Genomic DNA, 25,239 nt, shown 5'->3' on the forward strand with positions numbered 1-25,239 from the left:
ACATTGCACTTTATGTCAGCTCAGACCCAACACACCACCCTCCAAGCCAGGAATCCTGATACCCAGCCTGACATACCATCCATTCACTCCCCTTGGGACACTCAATCCACCTAGCCACATGATACTCGGCAAGATATACCAGCCACTCTCCCACCTTGGGAGACCCAACACTGCAGCCACCTGACACATCAGCTACTGACCCACCTTGAGAGACCCAACAATCCACACACATGACACATCAGCCACTGACCCACCTTGAGAGACCCAACACTGCAGCCACCTGACACACCTTGAGAGACCCAACACTGCAGCCACCTGACACACCAGCCACTGACCCATCTTAAGAGACCCAACACTGCAGCCACATGACACACCAGCCACTCGCTCACCTTGGGAGGCACAACACTCCACACACAAGACACACCAGCTACTGACCCACCTTGAGAGACCCAACACTGCAGCCACCTGACACACCAGCCACTGACCCACCTTGAGAGACCCAACACTGCAGCCACCTGACACACCAGCCACTGACCCACCTTGAGAGACCCAACACTCCACCCAAATGACACACCAGCCACTGACCCACCTTGAGAGACCCAACACTGCAGCCACCTGACACACCAGCCACTCGTTCACCTTGGAAGCACAACGCTTCACCCACATGACACACCAGCCACTGACCCACCTTGATGACCCAACACTCCACCCACATGACACACTAGCCACTGACCCACCTTGAGAGACCCAACACTCCACCCACATGACACACCAGCCACTGACCCACCTTGAGAGACCCAACACTGCAGCCACCTGACACACCAGCCACTCGCTCACCTTGGGAGGCACAACGCTTCACCCACATGATACACCAGCCACTCGCTCACCTTGGGAGAGCCAAGAGCCAGGAAGCCCTCCTTCACGAGTGCCTTGGCCTCGGGCATCTTGACGGCGTTGATGGCCCTCCACAGGGTGGACATGCAGGCCATGATGCGGGGCAGGATGCTCAGCAGCGTCCTCCGCGCCTCCAGCACCGGGTTGTTGGGGGAGTCATCTCGTTGAGGACTCGTCTCCTGGACATACCAGGCAGTCAAATCATAATAAGGCTAATAATAACGCTCTTATTAGAATATTATTTTGGTGGAAAAAAAATAGATGAAAGATCAATTTCTTGGTTTATGCTTACAGCCTGAAATGTTTATATACGACAGATATATTTTTCAAGAACTTAATTGCCCATAATTAAGGGTTCATAGAGCACATGAGTACGTATTATATGCGAATACATAAGTCTTGTGTACATTGATCAATCGGAAGGGGTGCTAATTGGGATTGTTCACAAGCCTATATATTAGCAAATATCGCTGTGGGCGCTTATTAGAGCGGGGCGCTTATTACATCGAATACAGTACTTGGATGGAAGTGATTAAGAAAGAGACTTTATAAACTTTAACCTTTTTTTTATTCATTTATTGCTAATCAGAAATGTAGAAGTGCAATGTAAATTCTACAGTGCAAACCTGCTAAATTTTCTTAGAGAAAGATCAGAAGCCCCCAGTGGTCATGGTGGTGAGTAACATATAGAAGAAAACTGACATTAAACAAGGAACGGAGGAGGGGATATCATAACTGCAGCTACTCCAGTTTCATGGATCCCATCACAGCATTTCTAACTACAGCACCATATACCAAGACATGCATCACAGATCTGCCTACCAGGCCTACCCTGCTGCTATTGATGGGGTTGAAAACGTGGATGAGGTTTGTGAGTATATGTCCAGCGCTGGCCGTCTCTGTGCTGATGAGGCAGGCTGTGGGTGCGGGCTGGCCGATGGACATCGGGGAAACGTTGTCCAGCAGGCAGTAGTGACACAGGGTGGTCAGTCCCTCCAACATGGTCACCGTGTGGTCAGGAGGGGCTAGCTGCAGCAGGGCCGAGCTGCGGTCAGAACGACAAGGTACAAGTACAGAGAAGTCCAGTTAGTCTGCGCCCCATTAGTCTGAAGATCTCCCAATATAATTTCAAAATAAGTAGCTGATTTGCTTATCGAAAACGCAGGGTTACTATTTTGATGATACGCACTAGTTTTATTTTTGTAGCATATCTGTAATGTTCGTTGCGTATTTGATACGCTTGAATTTTATTTCACTGCGTATTTCTGAATTTCACTGGTTAACAGGAGCGATTTGGTTAAGACTGTTTCACTGCATATCTTTTTCCTAACAATTTTTAGAGGTGGTATTTTAATTTTCTATTTGGTAATTATTCTTGTGTGATTTCAATGCTGTCCTCAGCCCCGCCTCCATCTACATGACAGACACGGGTCCCTAGGTTGTCGGCACACTAACGGCGTTCACAGGAACATCGCCAGCACTGAGTGCGCAAGGATGATGTCATCACTGGACAGAGAAATCACTGGACTAAAAACAACTGGGAGTAGAGATGACCTGTACTGAAACTAGATCTTGTATTATGATCAGTGTGCTTGCCAAGTCGATACACTGATCCTATATATCTCAGGATATGCCTTTAAATTTACTTACTTATAGAGGCATATACTGTAGCCATAGTAGAGAACAATAACATCGAACTCCATGCATTACCTAAAACTAATGAAATCACTATGTATCCCAATTGTGAGGATCAATGCTCATGACATCAATCACTGGATTGTCTGGTCCAGACTTGATTATTTACAGACCACTGTCATATAGCTGGAATATTGCTGAGTGCGGCGTTCAACAACAAACAAACAAACAAACACTATGACTGTCTGTGCCAAAACATTTTTGAGTATATAAGCCCAAAATTTCATTTCAAATTCTAATGTAATATTGAGTATTATCAGCTGAGCTTACTAAACCGAACTGGTGATCTGAGGTGAAATTGGGTTTAACTTTCACATCCAAGATTACTGCACTTATATAGCGACGTGCATGCATGTGTGTGTGTGTGTGGCTGCTTGTACTAGTCCGGACTGATGCTGATTTATAGTGCTAGCTCAATGAGAATCAGATACCATGCTGCAGTTTAACGTGAATACCCCACTCAGACACAGTATTTTGACTCCGAGCCGACCAGTCCTTGTTTTAGTCCCTTAATGACGAGCACCAGACAGGGTAACAACAAGTACCATCTTTTAACGTCTTTTGGTATGACACGCCCGGGTATCGAACCCCGGACCTTCCGCTCTCTGGGCAGACGCTCTACCACTAGACCACGGAGGCGGTCTCTAAACCAAACAGACATTTACTAGACACAGGCTTTGGACTGAAGTGACAGGCTGCTATGTTAATCATGCTAAGTATTGTAAGTACAGTTGAAAATGATGAAAACTGCTGTCCCCAGTGTACCAGTATCACAAAATCATCACTGGACCAGACTGGGCTAAAACATATTTATCCTAAAACAGACATTTTTTAATAATTTCTAATCCAATTACCACTTACCAAAGCAGCCATGTGTAAACATGTGTTAAAGAATCACTAACCTTTTCTTACTGTTCATGACATACTCTCCAGCAATGACTTCCAGGTTCCGACAGAGTTGAGACACAATACACAGGACCACTCTCGACAACGCTTTCCCCATATATGGAAGTGCTGATGTTACCATGGCAACCCAGTGCCGATGCATATGGCACATGTGATGCTGCTTCAGTGTGCTCAGAACACCAGATAAAAACATTGTCTGTTGCACGATGGGTAAAGATGCCGAATAATGAACCTTTAAGAGTGAGGCCTGAAAGTTCACTCTAGTCCGGTCCCAGTCAGATACTCCATTCTGATTGGCCGCTTCAGGGTCAGAATAGGTCCCATAAATCTGTTCCTCTAGCATGATCATAACGAGAATCAAGTTGAGCAATTTAATCTGGAATGTTTCGTTAGCACACGGGTCAAGTCCTTCTTCGTTAAACGCGATAATCGCCTCAGTGATTTTGGTCTTGTTTTCTGGATTTTTCTTTCTGTTGTTGTACACACTGGCAAGCAAACAATGAAGCAAAGCTTTCTGAAGCTTGCACTTGGACAACAAGTCTCCAATGTAGGATCGGAAACTCTTCCCACTATCTCTCATAATACTGACAAGTTCGGACATCAACAAGGTCAAAATCTCCGTCGCCATAATATGCACCTCTTTGTTGCCTAGCAACTCTTCCGATGATGGTTTACTGATCATCAGATTTGGATAATAACTCCTCACATAATACAGACACAGAGAGATAACAATCTCAATAAACATGTTGCTACGGTAACCAGATAGCACCTCAGGAGGAAGCTCCCCAAAGAAGTTCTTCCCAAATACTGACTTCCTGTGTCGGGCAAGTAAAGTCTGTATCTTAGTCATGTGAGGAGCACGGATTGCACTGATGCTTGTGGTGGACATGGCTGTTACCACAAGTCGTGGACACATTGTCAACATGGCCTTGATGGTGGAGAGAGCATACAGTGCTCGCTTGTAGTCATATTTCTGTGTATAGAGCAGAATATGCATATGGAGTGTGTGTATGTCTGTGGATCGTTCATCCTCATCTTCCACAACTGGTCGCAAGTCATTTTCACTGCTGGACAGTGAGTCTATCTCAAGACCTCTTTTACCAATGGCGTTCAACAAGTCATGGTCCCCTAAAATACTACCATCTTTGGAAGTTAAGCTTATGGTACGTTCGGCTTCACGCCTCGAGAACCCATCCGACTGAGCAGTGGAAACAGCCTGGTGAAGGATTTCTTCAAGCATCTCTCTCACAAAGTCCTCATTTGTCAATTCAGGCTCAAATGCCTCGTCATCATCAGTTGATTCAGTATTCGCTTCCTCCGCAGGATCAAAAAAGATTCCTTCCTTCTTACATGTCTCCTTGTCCAGCCTTCTGGCTGATGTCAGATTAGGCATGGAGGCTGAATGGGGCATCTCGAACCCGTCAAATATCAGCTTGTCCAGTGAGTTCTGGGAACCAAACGGATTGATCCTCAAATTGAGGTCATCCGGGTTGACTCGATCGAAAGCATTGTCTACATCTACATTCTTGCTCCGTGCTGTTGTGGCAGACCCCTTCTCGCTCATCACGGTCAGAGCAACAGATTTCAAATCTTCTGTAGTCTTCTGGGAAAATCTGTTCCCTTCTTGACTCACGTGGAAGATGACATTGCCACCTTCACTGCTGATGGCATAAATTTTTGCATTAAAGTCATCTTCATCACCAGATTCTGACAGCTGAACTTTCTTTGGTTTGTGAACATTCACATGCTGGATCGAGATTCTGAAAGAAAGGGCAAAAGTTCACGATCTGGCCGAGTCTCAGGTTGAAACTGCATGACATTTCCTGCATATTGAAATGTTTGGGGCTTTTTTGAAACAAATTTATTTCTTGAGGGCATAAAATATAATCTGGTAGAGTAGTAATAGGCTCAAACAGAGGCCAGAGCTCAAGGATATTGAACACTTTTTTCATAGTTTTCATTTACTTTGCAAATTCATTTCTTAGGGAATCCAATTAGAATCTCCCGGTTTCAGTCTCAAACTGTGTTCTACTTAATGTATACTGAAATGAGTTTGTTTTCGTAAGATAATAAGAAATTCATGTCTGAAACAAAATTGGAAAACAATTGTGGAAAATCAATCCCACAAAGTAGGGCTGGGAACGAGTCCAAATTTACTACCTGGGTACCCAGCCCTTTATTACCTGACCCTACCTGGGTACCTACTAAAGGTCTCAAGAGATAGGTACAAAATGTCCAATTGGGAAACGTTTGACCATACTCTTGTCAAAATACACGTATTAACCAATCTGGTCACGCAAAAATACTGGTCATGCATATACCGAAGTTCACTGAAGTTTTATCTTATGCAAACACATAAAGTCAGAAGGAATGTGTGCAAAGTCAGGAAGAAATGTCAACATTTATCACTTATAGGTTAACCATAGAGTTCTAGATCATTTTTGCCATTAAACAACATATCACGTGACTAACCACGGGTCCTACTCAGTACCCACCAGACCCAAGTACCCGAGTTACCCGTCCCAGCCCTAACACAAAGTAATGTGGATGACACACTGCCGTTCCTTCCGTGTCTGTCCCCTGTGCAGTAATGGCTAATCTCACCTGGCTGTGTCTGGGTGCAGCAACATCAGCAGCAGCGGCTGCAGCACCCTGTTGATGTCGCCGCGCTGCACCACATGTGTCAGCCATGTTGCTGCCAGGGTCTTTGTAGCATTAGACTCTTCCTTCAGGTAGTCAAGCACCACAAACATCGATCTGGAGGAAAACAATCATAGGCTTTAGTCCCTAGTCCCAAGTCCATGTGTAGTAGAGGTGGATTGATGGATTCGATGATTCATCAATCAATCTTGATATTGAAAACAATTATTAACTGCACAAATGTCTAATTGATAAAGCAATTTTCGTATCTCTCATTAGCTTCACAATTTGCAGAAACAAACGAAGCAGGTAATGTAACATATGTAGGATTGTCTTCCATGTTAGAATTAGCAGATCTCTTTAGTTGCGTGAGGAAATCTCCAATTATCATGATTTAAGTTGATTAAATTCAGTTTAAGAGCTGCATGTGGCGATATTCAGGGTGAAACTAGCACAAATGTCAAGCAAACTTTAAATTTGGTTTACAAGCTAAAAGCCCATAAAATAAAGTTAAGTTCTACTTCTCATCATTAGGTCAAGTCATGACCTGTAGACTGATATAGCTGCAAAGCAAACTTAGAAGACAATGTTCGATCAGTGGCATTAATTAAATGGTGGTCTGGTGACCTAGTGTTATTTTTGGTAATTAATCTTATGGGAAATGAATATCTGGCAGAAACTAGTACCAGTAAGTTAACCAGCACTAATTATTCTTATATTTTATTTGGTAAACAATGAAATATATCACTGACCTATATGTATCCATAGAAATGGCAACGTGTTGTTTTTGTTTGTTCTCTTAGCCGCAATCAGCAATATTCCAGCTATATGATGGCGGTCTGTAAATAATCGAGTCTGGAGCCTGACAACCCTATCCCGTTAGTCTCCTCTTACAACAAGCATAGTCGCATTTTACAGCAAGCATGGGTTGCTGAAGACCTATTCTACCCAAGATCTTTATGGGTCAGAAAAGACATAAAAAAGTAAGCGGTATCCAACTAACGATTGAGTGAGTGAGAAAAGTCAGTTTGGCTATTTAAGTTGAATAACGTCCTGTCTACTTGATATGGGAGGAAAGCCCGAAGCGATGCAGGTCTCAGACGTTTAGGTTGGTTGGTTGGTTTGCTGTTTAACACTGCACTCAGCAATATTCCAGCTATATGACGGTGATCTGTATATAATCGAGTCTATATCAGACGTTCAGGTCTTTGGGGAAACCACGAGCAAGGGGTATGGTGCCGACATCCCTAGAAACATAATCGAGGCGACCGGGATTTGAACCCACGTTCCTGGGTAGAGGATGCAACTCCACACAGAGTATCATGTAGCCGACATGGCCATCTGTGGCCCTCCAGCTGATGAACACAATGAGCATAATGAGAGCACCTGTCAAATGTCCGCACTGGGTGTCCCGGGTTGTGGTCAATCTTCAGGTCCCGGGTGAGATGCCAGAGGACTGTGAACTTCTTCAAGGCCTCAATACGCTCGATCTGGACACACAACACACGTACCAGTTACAAAAGTCACACAAACACAACCAGTCAACATCATGAATCCATGGAACCACCAACTCCTCAGTTCTAATCTAGTATAATTATTCTAAAGAACATCTTCCCCACGCAAAGGAGTTAAGTGACTCTAAAAGTCCTGTTTCCACCCTTGCCGAACTAGGCTGGAATTTCTGGGTTCGATCTATTACGAGTTGTGTCCCTTCTATGCCCCTCTCATTGACAATGAGATTCCACCTCTCATATCACTTGAAGTTGAAACAAACAAAACGGTGGTGCCCAGTCAAGACGATCTGATCGATCATCAAGATACATATTGTAATAAAAACGATCTTACTTCGCGAAGTGCATCAAATCACTCAAGCACCTTAATAAAAAACATGAAAACATTTTAAAATATCTGTCGACACCCAGTTGATGGTACACATCCTTTGTCAACCGAAATCTGCACTTGAAATCAATGTTGTTTTACAGACCAGATATCTATTTCATTATGCGATTTTGATTGGACTATGCACAGACTCGTTAGTCCAGCCAACATAAAACTCCATAATTGCAGCCTAGTTCGGCAAGTGGGGAAGCTGGACTTTTACACTCAGTTAACTCCCTTGCCTCAGGAAGATGTCTAAAGAATGACTACATAATCAACTCACATGTTAAAGGTACCATGGTAACATCCAAAGTACGAAAGGAAATGGTAATCTCATCTTTGTCTGAATCTCAAATATTGATATCTATAAATGCAAATAAGATTGGTTTTTAAAGGGCTGTATGATGATACAAATGATAACTGAAATTTTGTGAAGAAAATCATAAATGTGAGTATAAAGCAGATTATTTACCCCTCTAAAAACACACAACAAAGTTCTAAATTGAAACAAAAAGCATACCTATTCACTGAATCAGTAAAATTCTTATATATTTCCCGGAATGAAAATGCCAGTTATGTATAATGTTCCCCATTATTTCTATGCACAAAGTACTTTGATCCCGACTGACCTCATTGTCCGAGACAAGTGCAGTCCCGATCACATCTTCACACACCCAACTGCTTGGGGTCACCTGGTGCAACTGATGAAACAGCTCCACACACTGGAGATGGTGCATGCTGAATTTGGAGCTCAGATAGGACCACAGTTCACGGGCTACAGTCTGAAAAAAGTACATCATCATTCAAGCCAAGGCATCCCACCAATCCTCACAAGCTGAGATACAACACAACAACAAAAGCATATACATGAACACATAAACCTACCTGGTAGAACACCATATTGTCATTGATGTACTGCAGGTGCCTTGGTAGGAGTGATGGCAGAATCACCACAGACACTGTTCCTCTCTCACTGGTGGACATTCGCTGACCAGTCTCCTGACCCTTGTTCTCTGTCACTGACTGGACGGACTGGGTGAGAGTGATGAGCTCCAGAATGGTTGCTATGGCAGCACTCTGTATCTCAAAGCAGTCCACAAAGCAAGCACATGTGATCAGGTCCTGCAGCCATTCTGGTAGAGCACTGCTGTCCTCTGAAAAGAAAGTACAATAAAATAGCAAACAAAGAAAGGCTGTTGTTCTTTTAAAGGTATGTTTAATATCATCCAAAATTCCGTTAATGCAGACATGGTTGAACATAAAATAAATTTGTCAAGAATTCTTAATGATAAAAGAAACAAAGGAGATTAATATAGTAAGTAGTAAGGGAAGTAACTCTGTTTCTTGTCATTCACTCAACATGCTCAAAGCTGTTTGTCCAAGAAGAAACATATTCTTGATTTCAGTTTTTCTCCCCTACACTGTTTGTACAATGTTTACCCTACACTACCTTTACCATGTTTACAACATCATTTTATAAACAACTGTTTTGTTAACTTATTCATACGGGTATGTCTATTTCAAGCCGAGACCTTCAGTCAGGGTTTTACCTTCCAGGGGACCCCAATCATTTATTTAAGGGTCCTTACAGGCGATATGAGGGTCCTGTATAGTAATGACAGTAGACAGTGGTCATGATTGATGGATGAAATGACAGACACCTATAACTGCTCTTGATCATCTTGATGTGTTGTAGGGACAATGAATATTATTGTGCGTCCCTCGGGATGCAGCATATTCTTTTTCTGCATCCAATGTCACCATTTGTGGATACTGGACAAACATTTGTGCATCAAGTAAAACCCTGGTTATACATGTGATAAGTTATAGATTGGAAAAAAGAATATGTAAACAAACTTTACCCGCGTGACAAGTCTGGTCCATGACCTTGTGATAGTCCGTACAGAACATGGGAAAGCTGGAAAAGTCAACCAAGAGTCGACACGCCTGTCCGAAAGCCTCAAAACTCTTCTCCTTCAACCCCTCCGCCGAGACCTTCAACCCTGACATGTCGGCGTAGGGGCGGTCATCCCCACTACACGTAGAGTTCCCATCCAGCACCGAGTCCCTGTCACTGGACCGGACGAGCTCCGGGGACAGGGTGATCATGTCGATACACTTGGATGACACAGCCGAGTTCTTCAGTACACGCTTGTTTGTGTAAATATGGAAGAATTCCTGGAAGCCGTGAACACAGGCTTGCATCAGGGTCACTGGGTTTGCCACACTTCCTTGTCGCTTCAGCTCGGGCATCATGGGTTTCGACTGGCACTGGCTTTTCGTTTCAATTCCTTCTGTTCTCAAGTCAGTTCTTTGAGACATGCCATCAGCCTCAGCATCTGATTTTGGTTTGGTGCGAGTTTCATCTACATTCGTCTTCATTGGACTGTTTGGACCATCTACATCACTAGGAGCACTGAAATAACTCTCATCCTCTTTCTCATCTTCGGATTTATTAATTTTCTCCTGACTTACACTTTTATCACCATTCCTTTCCTTTTTCACACCATCTTCCTCACCAAACACTTTTCTATCGTTATTTTTCTTGTTTTCTGTTCTGTCTTTTGCTTCAATTCTCTTCCTCACAGCGAGGTCAATTTCCTCCCTTGTGACCTCTGACCCGACCATGACCTCTGAGTCATCACCTTCTGCAGTTTCAAGTCCAGTTGTCATGGAGGGCTGTACCTTTTCCAGAATCTTGGTGCAGAGTTTGAGGGTGGCGGTGACCTCGGCCTCGGTGATGTGGTTCACGTGGCCGATGACGGAAGCGATGATGTGATGCAGCAGCTCAGGGAGGTACTCGGTCTGCGTCTCTAGGTACATCTCCTGATTGAAGAAAATGTTCATCTATCTCATTTTTAACTATGATTAGGACTGCATGGTCCTACTGGTATACCGCAATACTCTTTTCCAACTATATATATTGCAATATTTTTCTGTGTTCAGATTTGCTAGGTAAAAAAATATATAACAAATTTCATTATTGTTTCATTCAACCTAAAATCGACATAGAAATTCATCACAATTGATGCTTCCCTTAGAAATTGACTGACAAAACTGTCGAAAGGCAGAAGTGATTTTTCTTTTACATTGTTATCTCCCCTGTATCCATGACTACAAAATGGCGGCGACAGACCATGCTGGGTAATATATACTATTGGTATAAAGAAAATATGATCGACATATACAATCAGTGTGAATCACTGTGAAATACTTTAGCTCTCACTATATTGCAATACTTATACCACATAGATACCTGTATTGCTATATATCATTATAGATTGCAATATTTCTTTTTGCTATGCTCCATAAGCATGGCTTGTCTTGATCCCATACTCATATATCAGACATGTCGAGCAATTTTTCTCTTGAAGAGAAGAGATATCTCTTAACAAATATAGTCAGTGTTCCCATTTTAGTGCTGTCATATTTGATTATTGAGAGCTAGACATTCGATTTTTTACAGACCGCCATCATACGCCATCATACAGCTGGAATATTGCTGAATGCAGCTTTAAACAACAAACAAACAAACCAAACCCGGGGACACAGAAATTGTTGACGGTATTATGAATGTCAATGAAGAGGAAAGGGGCAAACTTTGTAAAATACAACTGCTTATGATGAAATGACATTCCGAGTTTGAACACTGTGGAAGATAGATAAAACATTGCTAGCAAACCTAACTTGCAAAGAGCGCACCTAAAACATCCCTGTGGCACACTAAAGCAAAAGAATACATTCCATCCCTGTTATTTCAGGGATAATATTTTCATATTGAAAGCCTACACAACTCTAAATACTGATGGACACCTGGACTCAGTTTAAACTGTGTAAAGGTGCATGTTAAAAAACCTGTTGTAATAAGACAAAAAAACACTATTCTATTTGTTTATGTGATCATGGTGTGGAACATGATGAATAGTTTCCATTGTTACTGAAGAATCTTACAGAATCCTGCAATTGTAGCTAAGCATGTAAATAACCAAAGACGTTTCTGACATTTCATGAACTCAGATATTCAAATCTGTTATATCAATTATCATTCACAGTCAATAACTATTTGTACTATGTCTTGCTTATCGCCACATTCAGCAATATTCCAGCTTTATAACACTAACCATGGTAACATGGAAATAATCAAACCTGGGACGGACTATGATGACAAGCATAAGTTTCTGGGGAGTCCCCACGGCAACTGCCTGACTTACCAGCGAGACGATATCCAACAGAAACTCAACAATGCTGCACAGTTCTAGTAGAGACGGAGAGTCATTTGCTTCGTGACTAGACGACACACTGGCCCGTAGAGCCATCTTTGTGGTATCACATGCACTTGTGAACATCCGTGACACAAAGTCCCATATAAAGTACGGCTCAAATGACCCGAACAGCAAGTTAGCAGTTTTGATCATTTCACTGCCTAGCTGGTCATCTTTGTCTGAACTCTCTCTGCTGACTTTGCCATTCTTCCGAGGTCTTGACGTATCACTCTGAACGGAGGCTTCTGGAACGCCCTTACACTCCCGGAGCAAACACCTGAACACCGACAACAGAACACTTTCCAGGATGACTGGGCCTATCTCCGGTTTGTCCAACAAGCTGATGAGTATCCTGAACGGCTTCAATACAGAGGTCCTCGTGCCGGTGTGAAAGTCAAACCCATTAGTGTTGGTCAGCTTGCCCTTCAGTGCCTTCACTAACAGGTCCTTAGAGTACTGGTGAAAGTATCCCAGATCCATTTCACTTGATGTAGAAGTGCTGTCAGACCGATGCAGCCGATTTGTCTCTGTCACTGCCACAGTGGCTCCGGTCGTGGAAGTCCCTAGCAACCAGCCGTACAGTCGTCGGTTGAGTGACATGTCGCGGCGGAGGACGACGTTGATGGCCGACTTGACTATCTTGCTCATATCTTCCTTGGTGAGCTGGGCGTTGTGCATGGGGAATGCCAGCAGCAAGAAGTCCAGAAGGATACGTTGCACTAGAACACTCGTGTCCTGCAGGGAGCCGCAGATTGCCTTCACCTAGCAGCAGAGAGGAAGGCCACAATGTTAGCATCAAAAGAATATAATCAATATAATCCACCTTCCAACATAAGATGCTGTCATCATCAGCCTCCACCATGTCTACCCCATCTCATCAGGTCTGCCCCATCTACCAACCATCAGGTCCACCCAACCTCAGGTCCACCCCATCTACCATCAATCAGGTCCACCCCATCTACCCATCATCAGGTCTACATCATATACCGTCTATCAGGTTTGCCCCATCTACCCACCAGAAGGTCCACCCCATCTACCCACCAGAAGGTCTACCCACCAGAAGGTCTACCTACCATCAGGTCTACCCACCATCAGGTCTACCCACAATCAAGTCTACCCAATCTACCCACCATCAGGTCTACCCACCAAGTCTACCCAATCTACCCACCATCAGGTCTACCCACCATCAGGTCTACCCACCATCTAGTCTACCCACCATCAAGTCTACCCCATCTACCCACCATCAGGTCTACCCACCATCTAGTCTACCCACCATCAGGTCTACCCACCATCTAGTCTATCCACCATCAAGTCTACCCACCATCAAGTCTACCCACCAGAAGGTCTACCCACCATCAAGTCTACCCACCATCAGGTCTTCCCACCATCAGGTCTACCCACCATCAGGTCTACCCACCATCAAGTCTACCCACCATCAGGTCTACCCACCATCAGGTCTTCCCACCATCAGGTCTACCCACCATCAAGTCTACCCAATCTACCCACCATCAGGTCTACCCACCATCAAGTCTACCCAATCTACCCACCATCAGATCTACCCACCATCAAGTCTACCCCATCTACCCACCATCAGGTCTACCCACCATCAGATCTACCCACCATCAGGTCTACCCACCATCAGATCTACCCACCATCAGGTCTACCCACCATCAAGTCTACCCACCATCAAGTCTACCCACCATCAGGTCTACCCACCATCAGGTCTACCCACCATCAGGTCTACCCAATCTACCCACCATCAGGTCTACCCACCATCAAGTCTACCCCATCTACCCACCATCAGGTCTACCCACCATCAGGTCTACCCACCATCAGGTCTACCCACCATCTAGTCTACCCACCATCAGGTCTACCCACCATCAGGTCTACCCACCATCAGATCTACCCACCATCAGGTCTACCCACCATCAGATCTACCCACCATCAGGTCTTCCCACCATCAGGTCTACCCACCATCAGGTCTACCCACCATCAAGTCTACCCACCATCAGGTCTTCCCACCATCAGGTCTACCCACCATCAGGTCTACCCACCATCAGGTCTACCCCCCATCAGGTCTACCCACCATCAAGTCTACCCACCATCAGGTCTTCCCACCATCAGGTCTACCCACCATCAGGTCTACCCACCATCAGGTCTACCCACCATCAAGTCTACCCACCATCAGGTCTACCCACCATCTAGTCTACCCACCATCAGGTCTACCCACCATCAAGTCTAGTCACCATCAGGTCTTCCCACCATCAGGTCTACCCACCATCAGGTCTACCCACCATCAGGTCTACCCACCATCAGGTCTACCCAATCTACCCACCATCAGGTCTACCCACCATCAGGTGTACCCACCATCAGGTCTACCCACCATCAAGTCTACCCACCATCTAGTCTACCCACCATCAGGTCTACCCACCATCAGGTCTACCCACCATCAGGTCTACCCAATCTACCCACCATCAGGTCTATCTCCAGCCCCATCATGTCCAGCTGATCCTCCATGGTCTGCTTCTTGTTGAAGTGGGACACGAGGAAGGTGATGGCTGGGAGTCTGACACTGGGGCAGGACAGGATGCACTCCCACAGGCAGGTGTAGAAGAAGCTGGGGACTGCTGCATCACAGAAGTCCTCCAACAGTACATTGGTCCTAAACACATCATACAGCCTTACATGAGATGAGTCACAACAGCAATGCTTGGATCCACCCACCCAACTGTTTTCACTTCTCTACCTAATTATTTTGATGATACGCACAAATTTTATTTTTGTAGCGTATCTGTAATGTTCGTTGCGTATTTGATACGCTTGGATTATATTTTACTGCATATTTCTGCATTTCTGATGCGTATTTCACGCAGATACACAGCTTATCTGGAGCTGTTATATATGAATTCCACATCTACATCACTATCAGCGATTCAAGAAGGCATCTGAAGCTTTAACTCCATGGCAGAGTTTCATATAAATAAATAAATGATTGACATTGCTAGTTGTTCTTATTTTGACCTTGTGTGGAAAAGCTGGAATATATCTGTGAAACGTAAACTTAAAAAGTGTGTCCTAAATGTAGTATGGAAGGTTCAGCTTGAAGCGCTCAAAGATTCTCCATCATAAGCCAGCCAGTCCCTCCCACACTAGTAGCAACAGTAGTGGTAGTAAAGAGTACCACAGGTCATCTTCCTGAGGCAAGAGAAATAACCGACTTTAAAAGTCTAGTTTCCACCCTTGCCGAACTAGGCTGGAATTCCTGGGCTCGATCATAGCGCCACCAGTGGCTATTACCAGTTATATCCCTTCCATGCCTCTGCTATGGACCAATCAGATTCCCTCTCTTGTATCACTTGCTTTTGCTTCAAACAAAATGGCGGCTTACAGTCAAGACGATCTGATCGATAATCAAAGTCTATATTGTGATAAAACAGGTCTTACATCGCAAAGTTCATCAAATCACGTGAGCACCTTGATTAAAAACATGAAAAGATTTAGAAAATATCTGTTGACAATGAGCTGGCGGTGCACATGCTTTGCAAACCCTGTAGACTCTGCATTTCAGTTTACGAACAGGATTTCGATTTCATTGCACGATTTTGATTGGACTATGCATAGACTCGTTAGTCCAGCCATAATCTAAATCCATAATACCAGCCTAGTTTGGCAAGGGTGGAAACTGGACTTTTATAGTCAGTTAACGCCCTTGCCTCAGGAAGATGACCACAGGTAGGTCTATTTGCCAGTCCCTCCCATACCTACCGATCATAGTTCTCTGCCCCTTCCTCAAGGCCAGGCAGCAGTCCCAGTAGAAGGCCATTGAGGCCAGGTTTGATGTGCTTGCCCAGGGGCACGAAGTGTTTCTCGTACACAGTCAGCAACACCGGCTTGACACTCATGGCAGCATGGCTGAGCAGCGGGAACATGCCAGCACTGTAGATGAACAGGTCCACAGCCAAACGCTGCGTCCCAATACATTTGAAGATGATGTCGTATGTCTCCAGGGCCTTGAGGTGGACACCACTGGGTAGGGCAGGGTGTAGGCACTGAGCGAGGCGCTTGCCTATTGTCACTTTCTTGGGAACAACTGGGTACTTCATATGTGCCAACAAGACCTGAAAATGTCAATGAGAAACTGAGTTGAGAAATAATGTAACTTTGAACAGAATTGTGGCTATAACGGCCGAGTCAGCTTATCCTGGGAAGGCCCAAAGTGATGCAGATGTCAGAGATGTTTCAGATGCTTGTACTTGAGTACATACTAAGGATCATAATCTTCACATTATGTGCTTGTTTGTTTGTTGTTGAACACCCCTTCAATAGTGTTCCAGCTATATGACAGTTAGGAGTGTAACCTTATTTGGAACATTTGGTGTATCGTAATTGTTTCCTCTACAATTGTTTTAGTACTAAACTTGAAAGGCTACTAAGAACACATTTTGCAATATTTGACAGACAAAAAGGCTGAATCAGGGGTGGTGGTTATCAAACCAGTAGCAGTAATTTATTTTAGCAAGTCCAAGTCTTGTGTCGATACAGAAAAAAGCACTGTGTATCATATTGTTGTGTGAAAACTCATGATGCACCGATGTATCGTTTCACCATTACATTCATTCATAAAATTCAACATTGGAAATTTTCTGTGTTTACACATATTGTACCAATTCCAGCACTGACATCCATCAATTATGTGAGAAAATCTGCTACAGACAACTCAAGACCTCGATTGATTTTTTACAAGCATGACAAGGTACCATGTCTACTAACCTTGTTGAGTTTTCCGAGAGCAGAGATGAGGTCCGCCCACTCGCTGGTGTTCTCAAAGCTACGCAGAGCCTTCTCCACCTGGCTGATGTAGTTCCGGTACTTGGAGTCCGACAGGAGGTCGCACTCCTCGATCGTCAACATACTCATCTTGATGCTCTCTTTTCTCTCTAGCACTGAAACAAACAGTCAGCATTCAACAAACAGTCAGCATTCAGGAAAAAGTCGGCATTAAACAAACAAAACTCAACAAACAGTCCAGCAGTAAACAAACTCAAATTCAAATCACAATCTGTGACTTTGGTTAATGATCAGGAGCCTCCCTGGAGCTTAGTAAAATCTGTGTTACTCCGGTAAATAGTTGAAATATTAAGACAATACTCTTTGTAAATGAACTTGATAAACCAATACTAAGATAAAGTCAGCCGACACCTTGCCACAGCTGGAACCACCTCTTTATAACGAAGTGTGCATCATGTTCAAGGTGGATAAAACCTTTCCCCACAAGTGAAGATAAAAAATTGACCACTGACAATTCTTCAAAAATACAAATCATTGAAAATCTGTTATTTATCTGCTGACCAGACACAAATTTTGCCATATACACAATTTTTCAGTTTCACCCAACTTGACCGAAAGGCTGCAGATAACAACATCTTGTAAAAGAATGAACAAAAAAAAACATGAACAAAACACTAGGGAGCACAACCCTTCTTGGTAAAACGCACCGCAACACCTGAAGTTGTGCTATACCTCACAGTGCTCAAAATTAAGCATGAAAGTCAAGAGGTCCTTGTCATAACCCTAACTTGTTTGTGTGTTTGTTTAACACTGCACTCATTAATATTCCAGTATGACAGCAGTCTGGAAATAATCTAGTCTTGACCAGACAATCCAGGAGAAACAATGAACAATGAAGAACGAAGCATGGTTTATTTCACGATAAAACATTGTTCTATCGCGACATCATTTCTGGAGATATGAATATGCACTTGCAACTTGATGTCATTTATTGGATGACGTTATTTTTGAGAGGGTAGTGTCTAGTGAGTTATTCCCCATAGATGTATCTGGGCTACGCAGATAAACTCAGTGGCCAAACAATTCGAAAGTGGGCAAGATATGACAATCGGTATTGGGAGAAAAGGTACAGATAATAGACATGAGGATTGTGTAAATATGTGAGAAATACAAAACAATCCACCTGTTTGTAAAATGGGCTTGTCCAACATTTCCAAGGTCGGATTCCATTGAGGGTGTCACAATTATTAAAATTTAGGTAAATATTTTTCAAACATTTTTTCCACATCCTAAAATAGGCTGTACATAATGTTTATATCCCATATAAAAAATAAACAACTCGTGGTCGTTGTTTATCGTACAATAAAACACTGCAGGGAGAATAAACCATGAAGGGCGCATAATATATATTTGAAATAGGATATTATTATACATACATAACATGTGTGATATACATGGTATCGCCCTTGCTCATGGTATAAGATATTACTATATATACATGATATGCATTATATACATGGTATAAGATACTACAAAAGGTACTGTATTGTCTCTATTAGACACTGGGTCTCCAGTACACACCAGCCTCTAAATCATACACTGTCCAAAAAACTATGGGCCGGGCCTCTACTAAGATGCCATGTATCAGGATAACAGTTTCCTATTTTAAATGTATGTACCCTGTGCATGACTGTAAAAATTGGGATACTGTATGGCAGTCAGTTGGACCAGTGCCAGCAATAAACAGAATAAAAAACGTGTCAACAGCTTGCACAAAATTAATAAATGCCTGGGCATCTAATAGAGGAAATATGGTACATGATATAAGTGCACTGTTTCTGTTTAGCATCCTACACTGTGGTGGCATGTGGTTCTAGATCTCAGAACAGGCGAGTTTCATCAGCATAGGTTGCAGGAAGCATGTGGATGGGTGACTTAGTGCATGCTTGACTCCTTGAGAGTTTCTAGGGCTTCAAGAGCACACTGATCCACTGATGGGGTAATAACAGTGTAGCACTTTGAACACACCGATGTGTGGAATCTATCACATTACGAACATGATCATCATCATCAGCAGCAGCAGCATCGTGTATCATTCAGCAAATCTAATAATAAAATCTAATAACCTCGGAAATAAAACACTGCCAGTATGTGGAATAATCTACTCACCATTTAATTACAAATGACAGAAGACCAGATTATCCTGAACTACAGCAGCAATATGCTACACCCAAGACACACACTTCAAGCCTTGTTTGACAACGGTATAGGGATCTATACCGAAATGTCACGTTTACAGTCAATACAGAAGTGTCAATAAATTGTGTCAACTTTGTCATCCATCAACTTCTAAGTAATGCTTTCCAAACAATTCACACACTTCCAAATCATCATGTTTTCATAAGTGACACCAATAACAAATTGTTCATCTTGATCCTGCCATAGTTCTGTAAATCCTCTAACTGTACCAGGAATCACACACTCAGTGAGACTGTCGTCACATGTCAGCCATTAAGGAACTGCTTGTTTCATCACACTACTTGAACATCACCATGATCACTCCAACACTTCCTGTTGATAGACACAGCAGTCACAAACTACACGTACAAAGACGTTTGATTTCTCATTACTTGGTCTATGCTGACCCTAGATTTCACTTTTAACATTTCACATTCAACAGAAATAATAGTATCACAGGCATAGACCCATTACATTACATTGTTACTGAACAGATATATTGTTTATTAATGTCGCACTCTGCAATATTCCAGTTATATGACGGCGATCGAGTGATTGACCACGGACATTGACCTACACAACTGGGATACGATGAAGTGCATCAACCAAGTCAGCACGCCTGACCACCTGACCCCTTTAGTTGCCTCTTACGACAAGCATAGTAGCCTTTTGCGGCAAGCATTGATGGGTCACTGAAGACCAATTCCAACTGGGATCCTCACTGGTGTAGAGAATAAAAACTGATACTGTTGCTTATTGTTTCCAGAATGTTTTTGCTTTAACAGTTAAACTGGTCATGTATTTTTTTTACCTAACCAACTACTTTAACAAAAAAAAAAGTTTTTGCAATTACATTTATTTGTTCATCATAAGTCATTGACCACTCCAATTAGTGAACTGTGGTTGGTTCAATTATCCTATTGCCTTTGCTAGTCAACAGAATAAACATATATACTGTATGTTCTTTTCAGGAAAACACAGTTTACCGGTATTGTAATTACGGAAGTGCCATACTCGGTGCTAATAAGCAGTGCTATTTGTGTTTGATTGGATTAAGGTAAACATATGTGTCATTCTACTGGGGGGTGGGGGTGTGGGTGGGGGTGGGGGTGGGGGGAGTCGCATTGATTTTGAGTCGCATTTTTGGCTAGGGGTCATCAGTCGTATTAATTTGGAGACACATAATTTCAAGATTTACAGTATTTTCTATTGATAAACATCCATTTTATTTAGAAATGTCAGGATAGCGTTTAACACCAGATTGTGTTCCCTAGTCTTTCCGTGTTGACATCAGACTGATCGTCTTCACTCGGTAGATCTTCCTCACTGGTGTCAAGACTATTTTGACTAACCAATGGTTTATAATGATAGGGACGATTGTTATTTCATATCATAATTCATTTATACCATACACAGATGCTTGCATACATTTTGACACTGAGCTGCCAAACCACTGTAATAGGTACCAGTAGCCGACCTACAGGCTAAGTGGAATCCATAGAAATTCTCAAAAATGGCCCGTTTTCACTTGCTCATAACTTTCTCATTTATGGAGAAATAAAAATATGAAATATACTACAATAAAGATTGTCCTTTTTCCTTTCATGTGGTGTGTGTTCCCTGTTCATTGAGAAAGAAATGTGTATCTGGTATTAATTGGTACTGCACTACTTAACCTCATTATTTAGCGCCAGGGGGCGCTCGCTTCAAGACATTTTCAAGTCTTTTTCTTCACTCTCGCGCATTTCACACAGGCAACACAAAAATAAACTAAAAACAGTTAAGTAATCACCAGAGTTGGCTCTTTATTTAGTACCAAATTCATACTATTTGTAAGCCATGAATATTTCTGGAAACAATTTGCTACACAATAGGAGACACAAAGACTACACGTCACACCATGCTAATTACACACATTCTAGACTTGAACAAGTCTGTAAGCAAATTAATATTCAACACAAAAGTTAAAAGGTACATTTTATTGTTGCTCTAAAAGACCTTTTTGTGTTGTCAGTCTATCTGACTTATCAACAAAACAAATTTAAGTGTTTGTTGTTTGTTTGTTGTTTAACACCAGACTCTGCAGTATTTCAGCTATATGACAGCGGTCTGCAAAAATTATCAAGTCTGAACCAGACAATACAGTGATTGATATCATGAGAATCTATCTACGCAACTGGGATACGATGACATGCAACCAAGTCAGCAAGCCTGACCACCCAATCCCGTCAGTCACCTCTTACGACAAAGACAGTTGCCTCTCACAGCAAGCATGGGTTGCTGAAGATCAGTTCTAACCTGGATCTTCACAGGTACACAATTAAGTGGAATGACATTGGTTTTTACTTCAGTATACTCTTGGAGCAAGGCTAGCAGAATTCCTGCAACATGGGTGACCCTGAACATGCTGAATGCAGGACTTTGAAAGTGTCATTTATTTTCCAGTTTACTTTCTGCTCTTCAGTGAAACAAATGCACACAAACAAACACATGCAGTAACACTAACAGACGTTTCAGCTAGTTGACTAGGGTAAAGAAAATACAATAGGTGACAATAGGTGAGGTGAATAGGCGTTTAATGTCGCGTCAAAATAGTGATGTGTGTGTGTGTGTGCGTGTTTTCATGGGTGCGCTTGTCCTAGGCCAGACTTATGCCAGTTTTCTAGAGCTAGCCCACTGAGATACCATGCCACAGTTTAACATGAATACCTCTGTACTAACTCAGAGTTCCTTAATGCCAAGTGCCGGGCAGGGTAACAACAAGTACCATCTCTTAACATTTTTTGTATGATGCACCCAGGGATCCAACCACTGACCCTCTCAGGGGCGACCCTCTATGAACGGTTTCAGCTTTAGGATGAAAGGAGGCCTTGTCATATCCTTGTGTGAAGAAACCGCACATTTTGTGGGTGTTTGAAATCACTAGATTATATGACCCAACCCCAAAACACACACAGAATCGCTAATGCTGATTTTGCTTTCAAAAACCCAAAGTGTCACTGGGCCTGTAAAAGCCAATCAGCAGCTGAGTGGGCATAATCGAACATCATCAGATCGAATTAACATGACGACAAAATCAGACACAGCAACATTAGATGATTATGATGATGTCACACTATTGCTGTTGAAGTTGATTCGGAGCCAGGAATTCACTGGCCACCGAACAAAATTTTACAAAGTCAAACTGAAACAACTTTCATGACTATAGGTCAATATACAAAGTTATGGATAAAATAAATATCACCCAGATGTCATGGTTAAAGTCAGAGTATTCACTCGAATCTCTTGATTCCGGAAGCAGAATAAACAGATTCTCAAGATTTCTCCATTACTTAGTCACCAATCCAAATACGACCAGCCCTCCATTGTGACAATCAAACACCCATTTATCATGTTTATCACCTACAAAAGCGATCAAGGGTACTGAGGACCTCTTCTCCACGATAAACGCACTCGCTGGCGATAAACTGGCTATTTCCTGAGGAATGTAAAGTTAACATAAGTCTCCTACCCATCATGTTGTCGGCTGAGCATGTGTGTTATTCCTGACACCAGCAGCAGAGCTAGGTGAGCAGCAAGGACACCTGTTGCCTTCCTGATGCTATGGAAAGCAGTGAACTAATGACTAGCTGTCTGTGTTTCGTGTAACTTAAACCATTACCAGTTCTGCATAATCATCATAACCCTGGAGAAAAATATGACATCTGGTGACCATAGTGACTACTGTGATCTGATAAAAGTTGCCATGGTAACAGATTGTTTTCTAACAACTGTAATGCTAATCATATTGTAAAGGAAAACTCAATAAGGTTTTCAGCTCCCCTTTGATGTACAACATGTACAAATACCATTGCATTACAATACAATATCAAGCATATAGTGTGAGCAGTGATGGTAGTTAATTCTTACATTTAGGTTAAACATATCCTTGACTTTTTTCAGGAGTGAGTGAGTTGGGTTTAACACTGCTTTGAACAGTATTCCAGTTACATCACGGCGTGTCAGCTTAATGTGGGTGGGAAGCCCAAAGTGATGCAGGTCTCAGAAGTTTACCACTTTGGTGAAATCCACGAGCACGGGTATGGTGCTGACAAACCTAGAAACATAATCGGGGCGAACCGGGTTTCGAACCCACAATCATAGGTTTCTGGAGTGCCCAAGGGACGCAACACTGCACAGCGAATAAGTGAGTGAGTGAGTGAGTATGGTTTTACGCCGCTTTTAGCAATATTCCAGCAATATCACGGCGGGGGAAACCAGAAATGGGCTTCACACATTGTACCAATGTTGGGAATCGAACCCCGGGTCTTCGGCGTGACGAGCGAACGCTTTAACCACCAGGCTACCCGACCGCCCCCACAGCGAATAACGGCGCCTGAGACGACTAGGCCCCCTGTGCCCCCAAGAAGAAGAAGAAGAAGAAACACTAAAATAGACCTGTAGGGATTTCAGGTAAGAAATTTGGTCACCAGCAACCTATGTTTGTTGGTGTTGTAAGAGGTGACAAAATATGGATCGGTTGGTCAGGCTCAGTGACTTGGTTAATTGCATGTCATCATGTTCCAAATGCGAGGACCGACGCTCATGATGTCATTCACTGGATTGTCTGATCCAGACAGCTGTCATACATCTGGATATATTGCTGAGTGTGGCATCACACAACAAACCGAACAACAGAAGCAAACTTTTCACTAACAAACTCCCACAAAACATAACTTCATGATGGAAAAGTTTCAGGCAAACATTGCAATGGTAACAGAATGTAAGCTGGAGTAAAACTGATACTGTCAAGTCTGATGTTCCTTGACATATGCATGTGCCATTTGATTCGGGGTGACTATTGCAATAAATATCGATAGTTTTCAGTGTATCATTTTAGATGGCTTTTAGAGTTGAATTAAACCTTGGAGCTGAAGTTTCCTTTAAATGCAATGACCATAACAACAAATAAAAAGTAAAGTTTGAGATGGTTTTTTTTACCCTAATAATTTAAGAAAAAGAAACTTCCACATTACCATGTGTAAATTACTACCACTCATGATCAAAAGAAAAGCAAATTTGACCAGCATTGCATGTATTTTACTGATATGGTAAATACAATAGAAACTATCGATATTCCTAACTGAAATCGATACCATTGATCAGAATCTGATTTAACAATTGATTTATTGACTTCAGGTGCTTACCAATAGCAATATATCGATATTTCGATTTATCATGACGCCCTTACATTTGATCACATTACAAAATGCCGGCCCAGCCAGGTTAGGGAAATGAATGAAGATGACAAATATTCTGTAACCGCTACAACATCTTAAAGACAAACATCCTTGATATTGTTTTTCACGTCTATTCACATCAACATATGCGACAAAAGAATAAACATGAGAAAATGCCTTCCATATCAACATGATCAATAAATAGTATCTTGTGGTGAGATACTTTTGAAGTGAGTGAGTGAGTGAGTGAGTGAGTATGGTTTTACGCCGCTTTTAGCAATATTCCAGCAATATCACGGCAGGGGACACCAGAAATGGGCTTCACACATTGTACCCATGTTGGGAATCGAACCCGGGTTTTCGGCGTGACAAGCGAACGCTTTAACCACTAGGCTACCCGAACGCCCCACTTTTGAAGTGAACTACATTTGTAACTAATATTTTTAAAATAAGTTGTTAAAATGATGCTGTTTTGTAGTTCACAGTGTTTTAGATGTATATATAAGAGTTATAACTTTAGGTTTGACTCAGAAAGTAAATACTGTATTCGACGTAATAAGCGCCCCACTCTAATAAGCGCCCACAGCGATATTTGCGGACATATTGGCTAGTGAACAATTTCAATTAGCACCCCTTCCGATTGATCAATGTACACAAGACTTATTTCTTCGTGTATAATACGCACTCGTGTGTTATATGCACCCTTAATTATGGGCAAT

General features: G+C 42.6%; 1 protein-coding gene across 1 annotated transcript in view; it reads right to left on the reverse strand.

Moving 5' to 3' along the window:
• LOC139475093 (protein DOP1A-like) overlaps positions 1-25,239 on the reverse strand; it is a 59,975-nt gene that overhangs the window by 30,546 nt on the left and 4,190 nt on the right. Inside the window, exons 2-13 of the mRNA XM_071258340.1 lie at positions 17,046-17,218; positions 16,041-16,393; positions 14,748-14,937; positions 12,225-13,037; positions 9,876-10,839; positions 8,899-9,167; positions 8,643-8,795; positions 7,522-7,625; positions 6,100-6,252; positions 3,492-5,255; positions 1,726-1,939; positions 888-1,073 (exon numbers count right to left, since the gene is read on the reverse strand). Coding sequence (XP_071114441.1) covers positions 888-1,073; positions 1,726-1,939; positions 3,492-5,255; positions 6,100-6,252; positions 7,522-7,625; positions 8,643-8,795; positions 8,899-9,167; positions 9,876-10,839; positions 12,225-13,037; positions 14,748-14,937; positions 16,041-16,393; positions 17,046-17,192 — 5,310 coding nt within the window. The 5' untranslated portion in view covers positions 17,193-17,218. The remainder of the gene's footprint in view (positions 1-887; positions 1,074-1,725; positions 1,940-3,491; positions 5,256-6,099; positions 6,253-7,521; positions 7,626-8,642; positions 8,796-8,898; positions 9,168-9,875; positions 10,840-12,224; positions 13,038-14,747; positions 14,938-16,040; positions 16,394-17,045; positions 17,219-25,239) is intronic.

This window comes from Haliotis cracherodii, unplaced genomic scaffold (genome assembly GCF_022045235.1).
Source record: "Haliotis cracherodii isolate W230 unplaced genomic scaffold, xgHalCrac1.p SCAF_3, whole genome shotgun sequence".
Classification (NCBI taxonomy): domain Eukaryota; kingdom Metazoa; phylum Mollusca; class Gastropoda; order Lepetellida; family Haliotidae; genus Haliotis; species Haliotis cracherodii.